Below are 16146 nucleotides of genomic sequence, written 5' to 3'. Positions count from 1 at the left end.
ATCAAACCCTAAGCCCTAAAAGCATCCGAATATAGGAAAGTTTAAGTGGTGATACGGTTAAAGGAGCGTGTCGATAATCGCCGCTTCTTCGCAAAGTGGGAACGATCGGCGTGATACACGCCAGACGCGAAACGGTCACTTGAGCATCTTGGACTCACCCAGCCCAGAGACGGTCTAGCCTTCTGCGCCATTAAAGTCCCCTGACCTGGAAACAATGGCTTAATTGAGAATTTCCATTCTCAGTATCAGTCTCTCTAAAGACAAATTGAATCAAAGATGCTGCGCTGGTAAGCTGCATTCTTCCCAGGTACACCCCGGCATACGTCCTAACTTTGCTCCGCCCAGGTATCAAGCTCGATTAGCCCGAAGTCCATTGCTCACGCAGGCCGTTGGAAGCGCGGTGAGTCTGTGTTATGCACATAAGATGGCGATCATAAAGAATGTTCCTTTATTTCTAACTTCATCCCTGTGATTGATACAGGTACTTTTCGGAGCCGGAGACGCCCTAGCACAGCAACTTGTCGACCGAGTCGGCATTGAAAATCATAACTATGCCCGAACAGGTCGAATGGTGCTCTACGGTGGTGGTATGCGCGATCTTTTGCCTCTCAGACAATCCTCAGAGCCTAATTGCTTCGTTTAACAGCCATCTTTGGCCCTGCAGCCGTGACTTGGTACAAATTCCTTGTACGAAATGTAGCTCTCAAGAGCCGCACACTCACGTTGGTTGCCAGAGTGTGCAGCGACCAGCTCCTGTTCACTCCGACACACCTCTTCGCTTTCCTGTCTTCGATGTCCGTATTGGAGGGCAATGACCCCGTCGAGAAGCTACGAACCAGCTTCCTGCCAGCATACAAAGCGAACCTGATGCTGTGGCCGTGGGTGCAAGGGGTAAACTTTGCACTCGTACCACTCGAACATCGAGTACTGGTTGTCAACGTTGTAAGCTTGGGTGAGTTCAAGTCCAGAGCTATGCGCCAAGGCCTCAGTCTAACTCTCGAACAGGATGGAATTGCGTCCTCAGCCTCATCAATAACAAGAAACAGCCGCAGACACTCTAAGAACATCCGAAGTACGGACTCCAATATCATTTCTCCCACCACCCCTTGATCGAAGACACATTCGGCATAGATTCATAGACACCAAAGCCACGACGCCCCGGTAGGAAACGGGGTATACTGCTCAACATCCTTCATAGACATAGATTGCTTCCTCCACGGCACACGCCAGTAATTTGTATTAATAATAGACAGTTTTTTCAGAATATGACTTTTGTTGCCTCCAACCTCTCTCCCCGGATTCTCTTTGATTACTAAGCAGATTCATAGCAAACATGGCAAACATAGGATTAGTTAAGCTGAGCTATCTCACCGGCTCCAGACCTCCCGCTTTGGAGGGAAAAAAATCATTTCGCTTGCTGACCCCGAGCTGTTCAAGACTCAAAGAAAACGCGAAAATTCTCATTATTAGCCGACCTCCTGCCTGGAGCAGAGATCCCCCCAATATTCCGCCTAACTTTCTCGTAATCCTCTTTCCCTAGTGAATACGAACCTGCGAAGTGGCAAGGATCTCTCGCCTCGAGCCTTCCTACGCTTCCTCTCCACTATTAATACAGCATTGTCGCTATCAACCCTGATTCACTCTCCGAGACTTGCTTAACGTATTCTAGGAGTTTCTACTCCATCCGCGCATCGATATACCTAGTTTTTCTCCATATTACCGACCCAAAGGAACACACACAGACTGAGAGGATGGCTGCCGCAGTCGCAGGAAATGTTGTTGCTCCTGTAGCAGATGAGAACATCCCTCCAAATGGAGTGGAATCTGAGATTAAGAAGGATGAAGAGATCACAGTTTTCCACGACCCAAATAATTTCAATGTGAAGCATCCCCTTATGAATGAGTGGACACTCTGGTTCACCAAACCACCAAGTGGCAAGGTATGAGTTGAATCCTCGAAAGCTTTTGATTACTTGTGGATAACAGCTGATTTTGCTCTTTTCATTCTCGTTAGGGTGATAACTGGAACGATCTTTTGAAGGAGGTTGTAACATTTAACTCTGTCGAGGAATTCTGGGGAGTCTATGTGAGTCTTTCCACACCCCATCGCATGTCTCCGGGTGGAATTGCTTATTATCCCATTAGAACAACATAACACCAACCTCCGAACTTGGTCTAAAAGCCGATTACCACCTTTTCAAGAAGGGCGTCCGACCAGAATGGGAGGACCAGCAGAACAAGCATGGCGGCAAATGGTCTTTTCAGTTCAAAGATAAGCGCAGTGTCCCTATCGATGAACTTTGGCTCCACTCTCAACTTGCCGCTATTGGCGAGACGCTTGAGAACGATGGCGACAATGAAGTTATGGGTGTTGTGGTGAATGTGCGCAAAGGCTTCTACCGTATTGGTCTTTGGACAAGAACTGTTGGCAAGTTAATTCCGGGTTCTGATGGTCGTTCCGCTGAGAAGAGTCAAGAAATTTTGAAGGCAATCGGACGACGATTCAAGGAGGTATTGAGATTGAAAGACACAGATCAGTTGGAATTTTCTGGCCATACCGATAGCGCCCAATCGGGAAGTACGAGAGCCAAAGCGAAGTTTGTGGTTTGAAAGGAGATTAATATCAAGTTTAAAGATTCCAAGGGGAGAACTGGAAAGAAAGGGTTGATATCTGGGCGCTTCATTATGCTTTTTCTGTTCATTGACCACCGTTATGACATACGGGACACAGAGTTTACCCAGGGATGAGTTATGTTATCTAACGATGCGAAATATTGGGGTCTCGCAGATATGCCGACTCCGCTCATAGTTCATCTATTTTAATTTTCTCCTCAAGATTCCCAAGTCCCGTAGCGGTCCTTCAACGGCTTCTCCACAGCGAAGCCAGTCTTTTGGCATGCGTCGGTCTTCGCTCTATTAACCTCTCCAAAATGTAAGCGCCTACCCGGCGCATATCATAATAATATACAGTCTAACTTGGTAACTTGGAGACCGCAGGTAGCACCCGGTTACCAGTATCAATGGACAACCAATGATCACAACTTGTCTCCAAACACTTGCTTCACAAGTACTTTCTTATTGATTTTCCCCATCGCATTTCGCGGCAACCCACCATCCAATACTCGCATCTCCTGTGGTATCTTGTACGGAGCCAACTTATCTTTCAGCGCACGGCGCATATCGAGAGCGCTGAACTTTTTCTCTTTCTTGCCGCCATTTGCGCCGCTGAATAATGAAGAGGTGGGATTGAGGACAAGGATGGCAGCAACCTTCTGACCCCATTGTTCAGACGGAAGGCCAACAACAGCAGCCTCGGCGATTTGAGGTCTAGATTGCGGTTAGCAATAGCTTCCTTAAGGTATCGAGGACTGAGGGAAAAATAAAAAGCTTGAGGTCTGTTAAGACATGGGTAGGAACTTCTTACAGAGAAAGTAGCTCCCTTTCAACTTCCAAAGCGCTAACTTTCTCTCCTCCGGTCTTGATGATATCCACACTCTTCCGCCCTTGGATGAAGTACATTGGCCCGCGAGCCCAGGCCCGGGAACTCTTGCCAGATCCCTGGACAGTGCGCCTGATAGCCACGTCTCCGGTTTTAAACCATTGCCCCTTTCCGTCAGGATCGGGGACGAATTCCTCACTCGTGGCTTTCTCATTTCGCCAGTATTCTTTAAATATCGTCGGGCCACGGAGCTGGATTTCGCCTACCCTCACGCGACCGTCTTGATCGATTTCTTCTCCTGGCTGGATGACTTCATTGGTGTCTGTGTCAACTAGCCTGGCTTGCACGGACGGTAGCGGCCATCCAACGCTTCCATCTACGCGGTCCGCGAAATCTAAGCTGCAGCTTAGTGCCATGCCGACTTCGGTCATCCCGTAGCGCTCAAGGAGGACATTGCCGCCGCTGAGGTTTGTCCAGGCGGATTTTGTGGGTGTAGGCAGGGCTGCCGAACCGGAGATGTTTAGCCGGAGATGTCGAGGCGATATGGCGACTTTGGCAGCCTCCTGGGTTTCCGGTGGGAGAGTGGCATGGGTAGAGAGAAGGCGGTTATAGATGGTGGGTACAGCGGTAAAAAACGTTATTGGAGCAGTGTTGCCGGCTTGGGATCCGCATTGGGATCGTAGAAATGACGCGGCGAATCTGTTCCAGACGGCAGTAGGGTTAAAGGGAAACATAAACTCGATAGACGATCCAGCAAGAAGCGGCGCCAAGATTGCGTTCACCGTGCCGTGAATGTGATGCAGTGGAAGGAGATGAAGCAGTCGGTCTCGAGGAGAATACTCCCAAGCTTCCACCAGTGATTGTGTTTGCGCCATGAGCGCGGATTGTGGAAGAAGAACACCTTTCTAAGATCCAATTAGCTCAGATGACCATCTTTGAGGGGCCGTAGCTATCCACTGTACCGGCCTGTTCGTCGTCCCCGAAGTATAAAGCATCATTCCGCCATTCTGGCTTCGATTCTCGAACTGTAACTCCGAAACGGTGCCTCCTCCAACATTTATCTTGTCAATAATTTCCACAACTGGAACGTTCTCCAAGTCGCCTTCAATAGCCTCCTTCGCTTTTGAAGCGTATTTCCCCGTCGCCAACAGTATACCCGCCTGCGAATTGTCCAGGATGTATCTCGATTCCCCTACCGGAAAAGCAGGAGAAAGTGGAAGCGCAATTCCATCCAAAGCGAGAACAGAGAGCAGCGTCACTGTCCGTCCATTCCATCAAACCGTCAGCCATTGCGCCCTTTTCACTTGGCTAACCGGTAAGGCAAAACAATACCCACGTAGTCATAGCTATTCTCCGCCAGAAACGCTACAGGGCGTCCTTGCACGCCTCCCACCGCGGGATTCCGTCCTGCGATCTGCAATAACTTCTCCTGCGCTCGGAGGGTATCCCCGAGGAGGTTTCCATAGTTGAAAGTCCGGCCCGAAACACTATGGACGATCGAGGTAGATTTTGGGTCGTGAGACGCCAGGGCCCGAAATAGAGGAAGGTCCGGTAGCGTCGAAAGTTCTCGCCGGGTTCGAGGAGTGGGAACGCGGATCGAAGTCGCGGAATAAAGAATTGACCTTAATTGCGATTGGCGGCAGCGTGCCACGAGAGGACCGGGGTAGCTCAGCATGGTAGAGGGTAGGTTGTCGGAAGGAAAGAGGTTCGGGCTATAAAGTCATGCTGAATATTACGTCCAACCTGCTGAGGTTTTGAGACGAAACAAGAAAGAAAAAAAAAAAAAAAAAAAAAAAAGGCCCTATCGTTGGAGGCGATGCCAGAAGAAAAGCGTATGCGTCGCCGGCATTGAAAAGCGCAAACTAAAAATTCCACTGCCAAGTCAAGCGCCGAACCTCCGCTGCTCCACCCGCGACAGTTGAAAGAAGCTCTTGCATAACAACAAGACCAACCTTCATCTCTCCGCTCGCTCTCCTCCCAGCCATTCCAATACCTCCACCATCGCACGATCCTTAACTCCAATGCTCCGCCCTCTTTCGCTCCTCCGCCAGCATCGTCTGTCGCTCCTCCGCTCTGTCTGCAGCATGTCCGCTCCGCCCGCAGGTTCCGCCGCCCCAACACCCTCAAACACGCCGATGGAAGACGCAATCCGAGCAAAGGTACGATAAAACCCACCATTCCATAGACAGAACCATTTCGGATAGTAAGACAATACTAACCCGCCCGCCCTCCCTTTTTTCCCCCGCAGATCCAAGCAGCCCTTTTACCCACCACCCTCACGATCCGCAACGACTCACACAAACACGCTCACCACGCTCCGATGCGCGGGGTGACTTCCAAAGAAACGCATTTCAAGTACACACCCTTCCCCACAGCTAGGCCATTCTGTGCTCCCGGCAGGAGAACGATTGGGGGTAAATTTTTGTGCTAATTTTGCCTATTTCGCGCCGGCTCCAGTGTGACGATAGTTTCCTCCGCGTTCGCATCTAAACCGCAACCTGCGCGGCACAGGATGGTGTATAGTTTGCTAAAGGATGAAATGGCGCAAGAGGGAGGGATACATGCGCTGCAATTGAGGACGAAGACGCCTGAGGAAGAGGCGAGAGAAACTAGGCCAACGACTTAGTAGTGAAAAGGGGTGGCGCCGGGGCTAGTCGGGGAAACAACGACAGCACTCCAGGGCGAATGAAATATTTATGGATGGGATCATAGCGAACTCGAAGCCTGATATATGGAAGCTGGCGTGGAATGAGCCGTTTTTGGATATCATGGCAATGTCGGTGTTGCTGTCATATGTATAATTTGACGATGACATGTTTTGTATAGATCACACGTCTCATGATAGAAATGAACCCGTCTCTACGGAGCTCCTGGGGTCCCTATTCCTCCTCAGTCCATACCATTGCAAGTAGCCACATAAGGAGTGTGACGAACCCAAACAGAATTTGGAACTAATTCGATTAGGACACTATGAACAATGCGCCATAACCCGTCCCAGAACAGCGAAAAAAACAAAAAAAAAACCAATTTTAATACAATCAAAAGGATGCATGAGAATGCGCAGAATAGGCAGGCGGCAGCAAGGATTATAAAGTAGTAAAAGGAAATGCAAACCCCAACAGGCAAAAGGCTCATAAGCCAAAGGTACCTATGCATCTGGAAAGACAACGGGGGAACCATGAATGAAACGAGTGCGAGAGCTGAACCGACGATCCCGGTTCAGAGGACGGCCAATAAGGAAAACATGAACAAAAGAGCGTGGTTGATGACGGGTAACATTATAATCTATTGCAAAGGACGGTGCGGGGGTATAAATGGGGAAGTGGGGAGGAATACCCAGGGGTGGGTTGGGGGGTTAAAGTCGGGATTCCCGGTGTCGCAGAGGCCTTCAGAAAATACAGATATCCATGGCGTTAAACCAATCCCTTTTCAAAACAACCCATAAAAAGAACACAGAATGCCAAATATGTGCGTATAGACGGAGACACCGACGGCCGTGTATATTTTACTATTTTTTGGTGACGACAACCGCAACCACAACCACAACCACGATGATGATGATGATGAGAACTGTTGCAAATTAGTAACCGACCTCAGAGCTCCAAAAGTGTCCGAGTACTTACGACAAATGAGGAGACACCACCACTTCTTCCGGTTGCGGGCGCGAGCCTTCTCGATAGCTCCACCAATTTCCTCGTTAGCTTTGGTCACATTGGCGAAGACTTCCTCTCCCGCCTCGTCGATCTGAGTAACAGCTGCCTCTTGCTGGACAACCAGAGCATCAAGGTCCTGGAACATTTGGGCCAATTCAACAAAGTCTCTTTCAATCTTTTGAATCTCCTCGTGTCTGGCCCGCACCATTTGCGACACTTTCTGCGCATCCCCTCGTCTATCGCTTTGGATCAACTAAGTGGAGAATTAGCACCATGCGAGACCCCCCAAAAAAAAAAAAAAAAAAGAAAAGGAAAAGAAAAGAAAAGACAAAATCAAGCGATAACAACTGCGATAGACTTACAGCTTGACTGAAAATTTGCTGGTTTGAAGTGTCCCGAACGGCCTCCTGGACCTCTTCTTCCGTCGCATCAGGTCTCACTATTCTGTACTGTCTGGCCATCTGGGTCTCAGACTCCTTCCTGAATGACTGTTGAACTTGCTGGTATTGTTCGACAGCCGCCTTCAATCTCCGTTCCACTTTTCCGATTTGTGGGGCATTGCGCGGGGAGCCAGCATCAGGCATTCGTTTGATGGTCTTCATACGTTCAATGAGATTGCGGTAAAGGTTCTTTGTCTGGGTAGCCAGCTCATCTGCCTCGGCTCGAATTGCGTTCTCCCGTACGGGGTCGACGTCACTGAGCAGGCGCCTATGTAATGTATCGATTTGCCCGATATAACTCTCAACAGTGTTGACACCATTATCGATGTCTCTGCACTGGTCTAAGATAGCATTGGGGTTGGGAGCACTGGGTTGACCGTAGCCAGGGTTTGCTGGCATAGGGCTCATCTCTACACCATGATATTAGAAAACCATACATCTAGGAGATTGGTCATGGTCGAGAACATGACATAGCACTTTCTGCATACCATAGTTTGATTGGCTCTCATAGCCTCCCTGGTTGTATGTATCTTGCCGTGCTGTGTAAGGGTCGTATTGGCCGTAGCCATAGCCGTCGTTATAGCCTGGTCGCTAGAACAAGCCAAGATTAGTACATAACTAGATCTAAATGTACCAATTCCACGACCGGAAGGCCTGGATGACGAGCATAAGAGCATGTTGGAGCGCATCCTCTGTCCCAGGACAATGGACTTACACTCATGGTGTCGCCGAATGTATGGTGGAAGGAAAAGGTATGGTCTGGACTGGGCTGGTCTTGGCTGTTATATCGAGAGGATGCTGACGCGAAGAAAACGAACTCAATCAAAAGTGATAAGAGTTCTTGAAATTAAAAGACGTAATGAGACCGATCGTGTCGTCAAAGGCTAGAGAGGGCGGACAAAGAGACGCGGGAGGAGAAGCGAGTGAGAGCCGGAGCTGACGAAAAGGAGAAAAGAAAGGTAGAAAGAAAGAAAGAGGAGGGGGAATTGAAGATGGAAACAAACCCCGATCGAGGTGAGTTGTAGCCTATTCCTCAATGACGAGTAGAAATAAAGGCTGGCGAAGGAAGAACAAGTAGCAGAAAAGAAGAAGAAGAAGAGAGACGTTGGCAGGAGATGGGTTGACAGGCGGGCGGTGGATGAACAAGACGGGGAGTTCGAGATGGAGGGTGGAAAAGGAGATTTCGCAAAGTTACTAGTGTCACGCTGGGCGCCGAGCTGACAGGCCCATTACGCGGCGAAACCGCAGTGAAAAATTACACCAATACGGAGCACCTCCTCCTTCAAGTTGATTTCAGAGCGCCCGATCAGGTTTAGTTGCCAAGTGAAACGGGGGCCGAGTGGATCCGACGGCGCAGGATCTGACTGCCCGCTAGCCATATTTGGACTAGCGCCGCGCGAGGTATAGGGCTGTGCGCTGCGATTACCTAAGCGAAGCCTCTGCGCGGCTCCCAAGAAAACTCTTTCGGCGCTTTTTGTTCCACGCAGCAGGCGTCGCAGCAGGAATCGTCAAACGCCCCGGGCTGCATCATTCTGCGCGAGGAGTGTCAACGCTGCCTCCAACCGCATTGACGCAAGCCGTGAAGGCATGTGCAATTTGTGGAATCAGGGTCGCCAGCCAAACCATAGATGTTCCCTCGTGTGGACTGTTCCTGGAACTGCTCGCTGGGATCGAGAACCCCGTAGCCGACATCTTCTCTGGTCCTGTGGTTCGCGGTGGGGTCGAAAAAATCTCAATCAGCACAACCTCTGGAGCTCACAAAACGCCTTCACCGATCTTGCCTCTCCGCCGTTGGCCAGCGCGTTCCCCCCCGTGTGGGACCGGCCAATGAGGCTCTAGCGGGCTCTGAGCCTCAAAGGCGAACTCACTTAGAAATGTTCTGTGGGGTAACGAGCGGTCAGCCGATGCCCCAATCACCACCATACCTGCAGGCTCTTTTGGCGCCCACGATCTGAAAATAGCTGCCGTCCATGCAGGCCACCAGACTCTCGCCCAAGGCCAGAAAAGGTTTTCGCTTCATGTTTGACATGCAACCGCGCGATGCCTAAATATAACCTTGTTTCAACCTCCATATACGGCTTGAAAGGATTGGAGAGGATGGGTGAGGTGAGTGGCACCTGTTACCTCCTCAGGCCACAAGGATCCCCGCTGTGGGAAAACTGAACTCTCCAGCAGTGCCTTGACAGGCGGTCATTGTTTGCCTACTGAGGGCAATGCTTTCATGAAGGTGCAGCAGAAAAGCTTAAATCCAATTCTGTTGATCACAGCTTAATCCATTTTATCTGTATCTCAACTACATTCCCATCAACGCCAATAAATAAATCATCACTCGTTATTAGTATGAAGATGGAGCGCTTGCCTGCCCTCACCGCTATAATCGAGACCAGCCGAACCAATAAAAATCAAAGGTCAATGTTAGGAGGGGAAAAAAAAAATATATGAAGGAAAAGAAAAGAAAAAGGGTGCACCGCACAGTAAATCTTCGAAATTCTGCTTTAATCTTCTCGCACCAACACCTGGACAACCGCGTCACTATCGGGAACAGGCAAGAAGTAATCCTTCTTGGGCACCACATCCCTCATCGTTGTCTCAAAGAGTTCCATCCTTCCCCCAAATCTCCTGATTAGACTTGAGATTATGAGGTATAATTCGGCATATGCGAGGCTATACGTATTCGAATACCACATCAGCTATCACTTTCAGCCGATTCGAATGTGCTATGTCTGTTGTGAAGGGGGAAAAGGGGGAGAAAAAGAGAGCGTACTTGATACCGATACATTGCCGCGAGCCCTTAGAGAAAGTCATTAGATACGGATCTAGATGTCTATGTCGTTTCCCGTCCTGATCAAGCCATCGCTCAGGAATAAATTTGCTTGAATCAGGAAAGATTTCGGGATTATGATGGATCAAGTACGATGTCATCCCCACGGGAGTACCGGCAGGAATCACATGCTTGATGTGATTTTCCTGATCGGATGCTGGTTCAAATATCAGTGGTTCATAGGGTGAGATGCGCTGGGAGCGGGAAATCACGCCATAGGACAGCCGTAGACCCTCTGCGACGACCGCGCTGTGAACTTGGAAAGTCAGCTTCCCCCTTCAGGCATAAAAAGCAACCGGGATCACTTATCAAATATGGAAGATTCTCCAAAGTTGTTACCGATGGGAGGATAGATGGGTCAGGAATAGCCTCTTCAAGCTCTTTGCGCAACTTCTCTAGAACCGCCGGATGGGCCAGGATATAGAAGGTTATCACGGAGAGCGCTGTGGAATCGATTAGGAGACCCGGTCTCGGCAAATATATAAGGGCGAGTTGCAATTAACTTACACCATCCAACTGTCTCGGTGCCAGCACCGACGATAAGCTGCCCTTCCTGTTTGAGACGTGTAAAGGTCTTTTCCTGTGGTGGAAGACTTCCCGTGAGAAGTTCATGAAAAATCGTATTATGGCCTTTCTCGTTCCCGTTGCTAACACCATCCATGACATCCTTCACCTGCTTTGATATTTCCTACCAGTTATATCAGTATGTACCCCAAGCTGACCCTGAATCAATTGATGCGCTGTTCGTACCATTTGAAACTCCATAGCTGCAGCAAGGTTCGCATCTAACACCCTAAGGACAGATCTGTGATATCATTGTTAGGCGAGATCATGCAGAGCACTTGGTCCCGAATTGACGCACATAGGTATCATATTAGAAATACTGCGAATCCATGGGAATTGCTTTGAATGCGTTGCCACCATCAAGCCTTTAACTAGGGTCACGCGGAAATTCCTTTGGAAGTACGGGTTGGAGGGACACACGAAATTCGTGCAAGTTCCAAACGCATATTCCGTCGCAACGTCGCTAGTAATTGCACTATACGCATCGGACAAGGAGACAGGCCTGCCAGAGCCTGCAGTTGCCTGGATTATGGAACATAGGGTGTCGATTTTTTTGGTGATTAGAGGCTCAAGCTGCGTGACAGAAGCCTTTGAGAAGAATCGTCTTAACGCAGAACGTCGGAGGCGGTGGTGGTAGTGATCCGCAGTTCCGAAAAGACTCTATATTTAAGGCACAAATTGGTATCTCGATCGAATCGAGGGCGTCATCAAATACTCACCTTCGGAAGCCTGTTTTGAAGATTTAGCTGATATACGACGTAAGCTCGGACCAACAGGGGGCAAGATGACGAACCCAAATTGTGATGCATAAAACACATATTTGTCTCTCCTTTTCCCGCCGCCAGCGTAAAGGGTGTCGATGAAAGCAGGATCATTGATATGAAGCTCATGTGGGCTAATACGAACGATGGGGCCTAGAGTTCGAACCAGCCTCAATCAGCGGCAGAGTATCTCCACAATTTTGCTCGTAAGGGACGGACCGTATCTCTCGTGCATGCGCTGGATCTCGAATGTATACTGGCCGCCCCTGATTCCATCATGATAATACTCGTACCAGAGCGTCAAGGCCGCCAGTTTTGGTCCGGGGAATTTAGCAAGAGGATGGAGAAACAGCCTGTAGACAGAGAGGCCAGACAGAGCAAAAACCACAAGTAGACACAGCACCGCGAAAGGATGCTGTGGAATAAACTGCACGATCTCAGCCAGGAGTGCCATTTTCAGGACTCTGGAGACCACCAGAAATCGGCGAGCATTGAAAGTAAAGGATTGTGTCGCATGATGGGAGACGTTGCATCCTAAGTACTTTTTTACGATGAAGCTGCAAAATGCACTGGTGACTGTGTCTTCTCTCCGTCCGGCTATATTGAGGGTGAATTAGCCTTCCAATCCCTGCGTCAACGTGGGGACGGGGAAACCTAAGCCGTCGGCGCGAAAAGAGACTCGGGCCATTTCGGTGGAAGGTTCTGTCTCCGTGCTGGCAACATCATCTTATTTGACTCCAGGCCACTGGTAGTTAGCTCGTAGTTAGCCCACATGCATCCTAATTTGGCCAGGGCCTTTTTCCCTTTTTTTTTCTTTTTTTTTCCCCTCCCACGAGCCACGATCTCAGCTTCCTGGTCTATCATTGTCCGCTAGCAGTGGTTGAATCACTCCGTCTTTGTCTGTATGTTGTCTCAGAGGGAGAGAGACAGGGAGAGGGCGGGGAGGGAGAAAGAAAGGGACAAATCAATGTGAAAGCCCAGCACCAACAAGGAGGGCAGGTTAACTTCTCGTGAACTAATGCCGGCCCCCTGGAGACAAGCCGGGGTGACTTGTCTCGTCTAAATCCTGCGTAACTTGCAGCTATCCGGCTCCGCGGTTTCCGCTGCACCAATTAATGGAGAGAGCCGTCGCTTAAAAGCATTGCATCTGTCCAGATGCATCTCGCGTCTACGAATGAAACACACCCACATTCTCCTGGAGGTACAGAACGCATATTTCTCCGTTCACTTGCAGGTACCCGGGATCTTGGATTGAGAAATCTCTTCGGGACAATCTTAACAGCTCAACTCCGGCGCCACACCGCGCGCCCCAACTAGGACGACCAGCGGGGAATTCCAGAGCAACGACTGGCGAATCTTTAAGAGCTCAGAAGCCAAACACGCGCAGCAGATGGTCGGGATAGCCTTTTTTCTTTAGAATCCCCGACTGTTGCTCAAAGGCACCAACAAAGAAGTTGTTGACTGAGAATGGTGAGACGCGGACAATGAAAGACTCGCTTGACCTTTAAAATGACGGAGCCCGTGGCCCCCAGCGTCCCGATGGATACCGCGACTTGTCGTGTCACTGCTCTGCGTATGCTATGTGTACTCCGTACACACGATCACCACTTTTAGAGATTTCGCCGAATTAGAGAAGATGGAACAAGCGGGGAGAGAGAAGTATACGCGCTCCTAGTCCAACTCCTACTTATTCCTACGCATAGGTCAATTCCATGTGAGTTAACATCACTTGTTCAGGACTCCTATCCCAGCCGACAAATAAGGATCTCGGTGAGTGTGGTTCATCCGGGACAAATGCCTGCATGCGCCTGGTCAAAGGCCACCAGGTCCGATACAAACTGGTGGTCCCAGGCAACCTGTGAATGCGAAGGTGGCCATTGATAGATAGGTACGCATTGCAGGGTCACGGTCGAGGTCTAGAGGTGGTGAAGCAAGAGACTGCAGACGTGTGCGATCGCCGACCCCTTAAACGCCTCAATTTATGTGATTGACGCTGTGTGAGTTTCTTATTCCTGACATGTCGCATCTCTAAATGAGATGGCAAATTTTTGATAAGGGACAATGATCCAATGGAGTAGAAAAGCTCTTCTCCATCCTCGGAAGTATGCAGGACGTTTTCATCGAGATTTATCCGAGTTAGCCCAAAAGCAAATCCGCCCCCCTGGTGGCCACAGCTGATGATGCTGAGGGCAAGTTATACTCGACAAAGCCTCGGGAGCACTGCCGTCAAGTGCATGTACGGCTATGCTTGCCTGGAGTTCGAAATTCCATACCAGCCGTTACCTCTGTTATGAACATCGAGCCACCTCCCGCAGGCCATTTACACCCACCCCTTAGGAATATTAAGCCTGGCAATATGAAATATCTATGTTGTCTTTCCGCTATGTATAATGGGGGAACTGCAACAATAAAAATACACTCCTCTTTGTTAAAAGTCAAACCCAGCTCGCCAATCTCAATGTGTCTATAGCCCCAGAATATGCTTGCTCAAAGAACCACCAATGCCCAACATGCTTAATCTCCCTTCTTCCCCCATCGCCGAGTTTCGTCGCCATTTTCCCAATCACGTTCCACATATCCCAGCCGTTTCTTAACTTCAACGATGGTATGAGTATCTCCTGTGTTCTTGCCAAGGTTGTCGCTTAATTTCACAGCCGGCCTGCCTCCAGCGCTGGACACCTTGATTACGATATTGAGTGGTACAGACTTCCTACCATCCGACAAATTTGTGAAATCATCTGTGGCGCAAACGAGATGTTCAGCAACCGGACCGCGGGGCAGCCCAAAATGGGAAAAAAGCTTTGAACTTACTTGTGAGGAAAGTCCCGACTCCAAACACGGGACGAAATCCGGCTTCTTCCGCAATGACTTTGTAATCCAAGCACAGCTGGATGTTCAAAGAATCAGAGAAAACAAGGGTCTTCTTATCCTTGATTCCCTGCTTGTCATAAAAGTCTCTCAGCATTTTGACAAAATATACTGGGTCACCCGAATCTTGGCGTATGCCAGTGAAAACCTCTGCGTACGTTTTCGTAGGCTCGCGGCCGCCGAATTCGATCGGAGCAGCAATTGGCGGCTGTGTTTCGGCCAAACCACCAGTTCCACCTAGGTTCCCTTCTGATGACGGGAGCGTACTGTCCGGACCTTCAGCGGCAGCCGTGTACACGGGTATCCGCTTGCTAAAGGCATCTAGGAATACAGGTGTCCCGAACGTATCGGTTAAAGCGACCCCGAGAACCTAGCATTTGCGCCAATTTTGATTGTGTCAGAAAAAAAAATCAAGGGTTCAGGTGGCTGGCATGACGAGTTGATCGACTCACCCCTTCGCCAAAACAGCCAAGCCAATATCTCAGTGCAAGCTCATTTGCATTTTCATAGTTATCAGTGATGGCAGCTATCCCCATGTACCATTCATGGGCAACGGTGCCAACTGGTTGCACACCACACTTCATGGCAAAATGAACGTTGCTGGTTCCGGAGAATGATCCTGTCCATCCTTCTTCGCGGCTTTTCTCCGCAGCCCGACACAGTCCGCGCATCACCAGATCTTGGGTATGGTAATCTCGTCTTCTTCTGGTTCCAAACTCGGAAAACGTGCATTCCTGCTCAAGTAACGCGCAACCTTTCCGGAAAGCTTTCTCTTCCTGTTGATGATAATCCCAATCTCGATCACACCATTTGAAGTATGCCTCACTCGTTATCGCAAGGAGCGGAATTTCGTAGAGGATGGTCTCAACCCAAAGGCCCTTGACGGACATTGTGACATCCCCAATGTCCGAATCGGCTCCGGTGTCATTAAGAGGCACGAAGTCAACATGCACTTGCTCCGATGGCCTGAAGCAAAAGGTGGATAGGTATCTCAAGTACGCAGGGTTGAAGTATGAACAGTTTGCCTTGAGAAATTCGAGCTCCTCGGGTGTCAGCGAGATATTTGAAAGTTCTATCACGGACAGTCTACATTAGCTTCTCTACTTCAGTTGGGAACATTCCCCAAATTCGAACAGGCACTCCAAAAGACTCACTATCTATTTGCGCCTTTAGCCACCTGAACGCCTCTCTTGTAAACTTCATGTCCTTAGTCCGGTTCGTGTAGGCATAGGTGACCTCTGGCAAGCATGTGAGTCATGGTGGGTTCTTGCTAAATTGCAAATTATAGGATAAAATCATAAAGGAAGAGAAAATGATATACCAGAATCAGGAAAGTATTTGAGAATGGCACATTGCATCGTTAATTTGTATAAATCTGTGTCAAGCAGCGAGAATATCCCCTCTGGGGGAGGGTGCCGCTCATCGGTTCCCATCTTTAAAGCTAGGGCGAGCTCCTAGCGCGACTGATGGCGATTGGACTACTAAAAATTAGAGCTGAGCTGAGGCCGGAAGAATACGCTGCGCGTCCAGAAAGCTAGGACGCTCTTTCGGAAAACTGTCAGGAATTTTGTCGAGAGAGTTGAAACCCCGCCGGCACAAT

General features: G+C 49.4%; 7 protein-coding genes across 7 annotated transcripts; 3 read left to right on the top strand and 4 right to left on the bottom strand.

The window, feature by feature from the left end:
- Positions 1 to 133: 133 nt before the first annotated feature.
- Positions 134 to 1286, top strand: SYM1 (Protein required for ethanol metabolism). The gene is made up of 5 exons (XM_003065182.2): positions 134 to 287; positions 346 to 400; positions 482 to 587; positions 647 to 952; positions 1006 to 1286. The coding sequence occupies exons 1-5, from the start codon at positions 277 to 279 to the stop codon at positions 1059 to 1061; spliced, it is 534 nt and encodes a 177-aa protein (XP_003065228.1). The 5' UTR covers positions 134 to 276; the 3' UTR covers positions 1062 to 1286.
- Positions 1287 to 1391: 105 nt separating this feature from the next.
- On the top strand, positions 1392 to 2901 carry TIF45 (eukaryotic translation initiation factor 4E). The gene is made up of 3 exons (XM_003065181.2): positions 1392 to 1940; positions 2015 to 2086; positions 2146 to 2901. The coding sequence occupies exons 1-3, from the start codon at positions 1752 to 1754 to the stop codon at positions 2608 to 2610; spliced, it is 726 nt and encodes a 241-aa protein (XP_003065227.1). The 5' UTR covers positions 1392 to 1751; the 3' UTR covers positions 2611 to 2901.
- Positions 2902 to 3035: 134 nt separating this feature from the next.
- D8B26_004386 (uncharacterized protein) lies at positions 3036 to 5114 on the bottom strand (the record flags this gene model as incomplete). The annotated part of the gene is made up of 4 exons (XM_003065180.2): positions 3036 to 3327; positions 3425 to 4344; positions 4402 to 4697; positions 4772 to 5114. 4 exons carry the CDS (start codon positions 5112 to 5114, stop codon positions 3036 to 3038), a joined length of 1851 nt encoding a protein of 616 aa, XP_003065226.2.
- A 270-nt stretch (positions 5115 to 5384) lies between these two features.
- Positions 5385 to 6307, top strand: D8B26_004385 (uncharacterized protein). Its single transcript, XM_003065179.2, has 3 exons — positions 5385 to 5598; positions 5688 to 5794; positions 5897 to 6307. The coding sequence occupies exons 1-3, from the start codon at positions 5461 to 5463 to the stop codon at positions 6063 to 6065; spliced, it is 414 nt and encodes a 137-aa protein (XP_003065225.1). The 5' UTR covers positions 5385 to 5460; the 3' UTR covers positions 6066 to 6307.
- A 58-nt stretch (positions 6308 to 6365) lies between these two features.
- Positions 6366 to 8669, bottom strand: SSO2 (Plasma membrane t-SNARE, secretory vesicle fusion). The gene is made up of 5 exons (XM_003065178.2): positions 8248 to 8669; positions 8021 to 8123; positions 7455 to 7942; positions 7063 to 7345; positions 6366 to 7009 (listed from the first exon to the last, which is right to left on the bottom strand). The coding sequence occupies exons 1-5, from the start codon at positions 8251 to 8253 to the stop codon at positions 6948 to 6950; spliced, it is 942 nt and encodes a 313-aa protein (XP_003065224.1). The 5' UTR covers positions 8254 to 8669; the 3' UTR covers positions 6366 to 6947.
- A 1228-nt stretch (positions 8670 to 9897) lies between these two features.
- D8B26_004383 (uncharacterized protein) lies at positions 9898 to 12145 on the bottom strand (the record flags this gene model as incomplete). Its single annotated transcript, XM_066124463.1, has 10 exons — positions 11898 to 12145; positions 11711 to 11831; positions 11637 to 11646; positions 11216 to 11577; positions 11104 to 11158; positions 10861 to 11041; positions 10659 to 10796; positions 10297 to 10609; positions 10043 to 10196; positions 9898 to 9903 (listed from the first exon to the last, which is right to left on the bottom strand). Exons 1-10 carry the CDS (start codon positions 12130 to 12132, stop codon positions 9898 to 9900), a joined length of 1575 nt encoding a protein of 524 aa, XP_065980544.1. The 5' UTR covers positions 12133 to 12145.
- Positions 12146 to 14024: 1879 nt separating this feature from the next.
- On the bottom strand, positions 14025 to 15979 carry NPT1 (nicotinate phosphoribosyltransferase; the record flags this gene model as incomplete). The annotated part of the gene is made up of 5 exons (XM_003065176.2): positions 14025 to 14416; positions 14490 to 14916; positions 14999 to 15618; positions 15701 to 15784; positions 15868 to 15979. The coding sequence occupies 5 exons, from the start codon at positions 15977 to 15979 to the stop codon at positions 14193 to 14195; spliced, it is 1467 nt and encodes a 488-aa protein (XP_003065222.2). The 3' UTR covers positions 14025 to 14192.
- Between the last annotated feature and the right edge of the window lie 167 nt (positions 15980 to 16146).

The sequence above is a fragment of the Coccidioides posadasii genome, chromosome 2 (genome assembly GCF_018416015.2).
Source record: "Coccidioides posadasii str. Silveira chromosome 2, complete sequence".
NCBI lineage: Eukaryota > Fungi > Ascomycota > Eurotiomycetes > Onygenales > Onygenaceae > Coccidioides > Coccidioides posadasii.
Note: the sequence above shows the minus strand (reverse complement) of the source record. Positions and strands in the feature narration are given on the sequence as shown.

Excerpts from the sequence above, each read along its gene's own strand:
- D8B26_004385 (XM_003065179.2), top strand. The coding sequence starts at position 5,461 with ATGCTCCGCCCTCTTTCGCTCCTCCGCCAGCATCGTCTGTCGCTCCTC. Across the intron at positions 5,599-5,687 it reads AAGACGCAATCCGAGCAAAG|ATCCAAGCAGCCCTTTTACC; the intron begins GTACGATAAAAC and ends TTTCCCCCGCAG. Across the intron at positions 5,795-5,896 it reads TCCAAAGAAACGCATTTCAA|TGTGACGATAGTTTCCTCCG; the intron begins GTACACACCCTT and ends CGCCGGCTCCAG.
- TIF45 (XM_003065181.2), top strand. The coding sequence starts at position 1,752 with ATGGCTGCCGCAGTCGCAGGAAATGTTGTTGCTCCTGTAGCAGATGAG. Across the intron at positions 1,941-2,014 it reads CCAAACCACCAAGTGGCAAG|GGTGATAACTGGAACGATCT; the intron begins GTATGAGTTGAA and ends CATTCTCGTTAG. Across the intron at positions 2,087-2,145 it reads AGGAATTCTGGGGAGTCTAT|AACAACATAACACCAACCTC; the intron begins GTGAGTCTTTCC and ends TTATCCCATTAG.
- SSO2 (XM_003065178.2), bottom strand. Across the intron at positions 7,943-8,020 it reads TGAGAGCCAATCAAACTATG|AGATGAGCCCTATGCCAGCA; the intron begins GTATGCAGAAAG and ends ATCATGGTGTAG. Across the intron at positions 7,346-7,454 it reads AGCAAATTTTCAGTCAAGCT|TTGATCCAAAGCGATAGACG; the intron begins GTAAGTCTATCG and ends TTCTCCACTTAG.
- SYM1 (XM_003065182.2), top strand. Across the intron at positions 401-481 it reads CGCAGGCCGTTGGAAGCGCG|GTACTTTTCGGAGCCGGAGA; the intron begins GTGAGTCTGTGT and ends TGATTGATACAG. Across the intron at positions 588-646 it reads AATGGTGCTCTACGGTGGTG|CCATCTTTGGCCCTGCAGCC; the intron begins GTATGCGCGATC and ends TTCGTTTAACAG.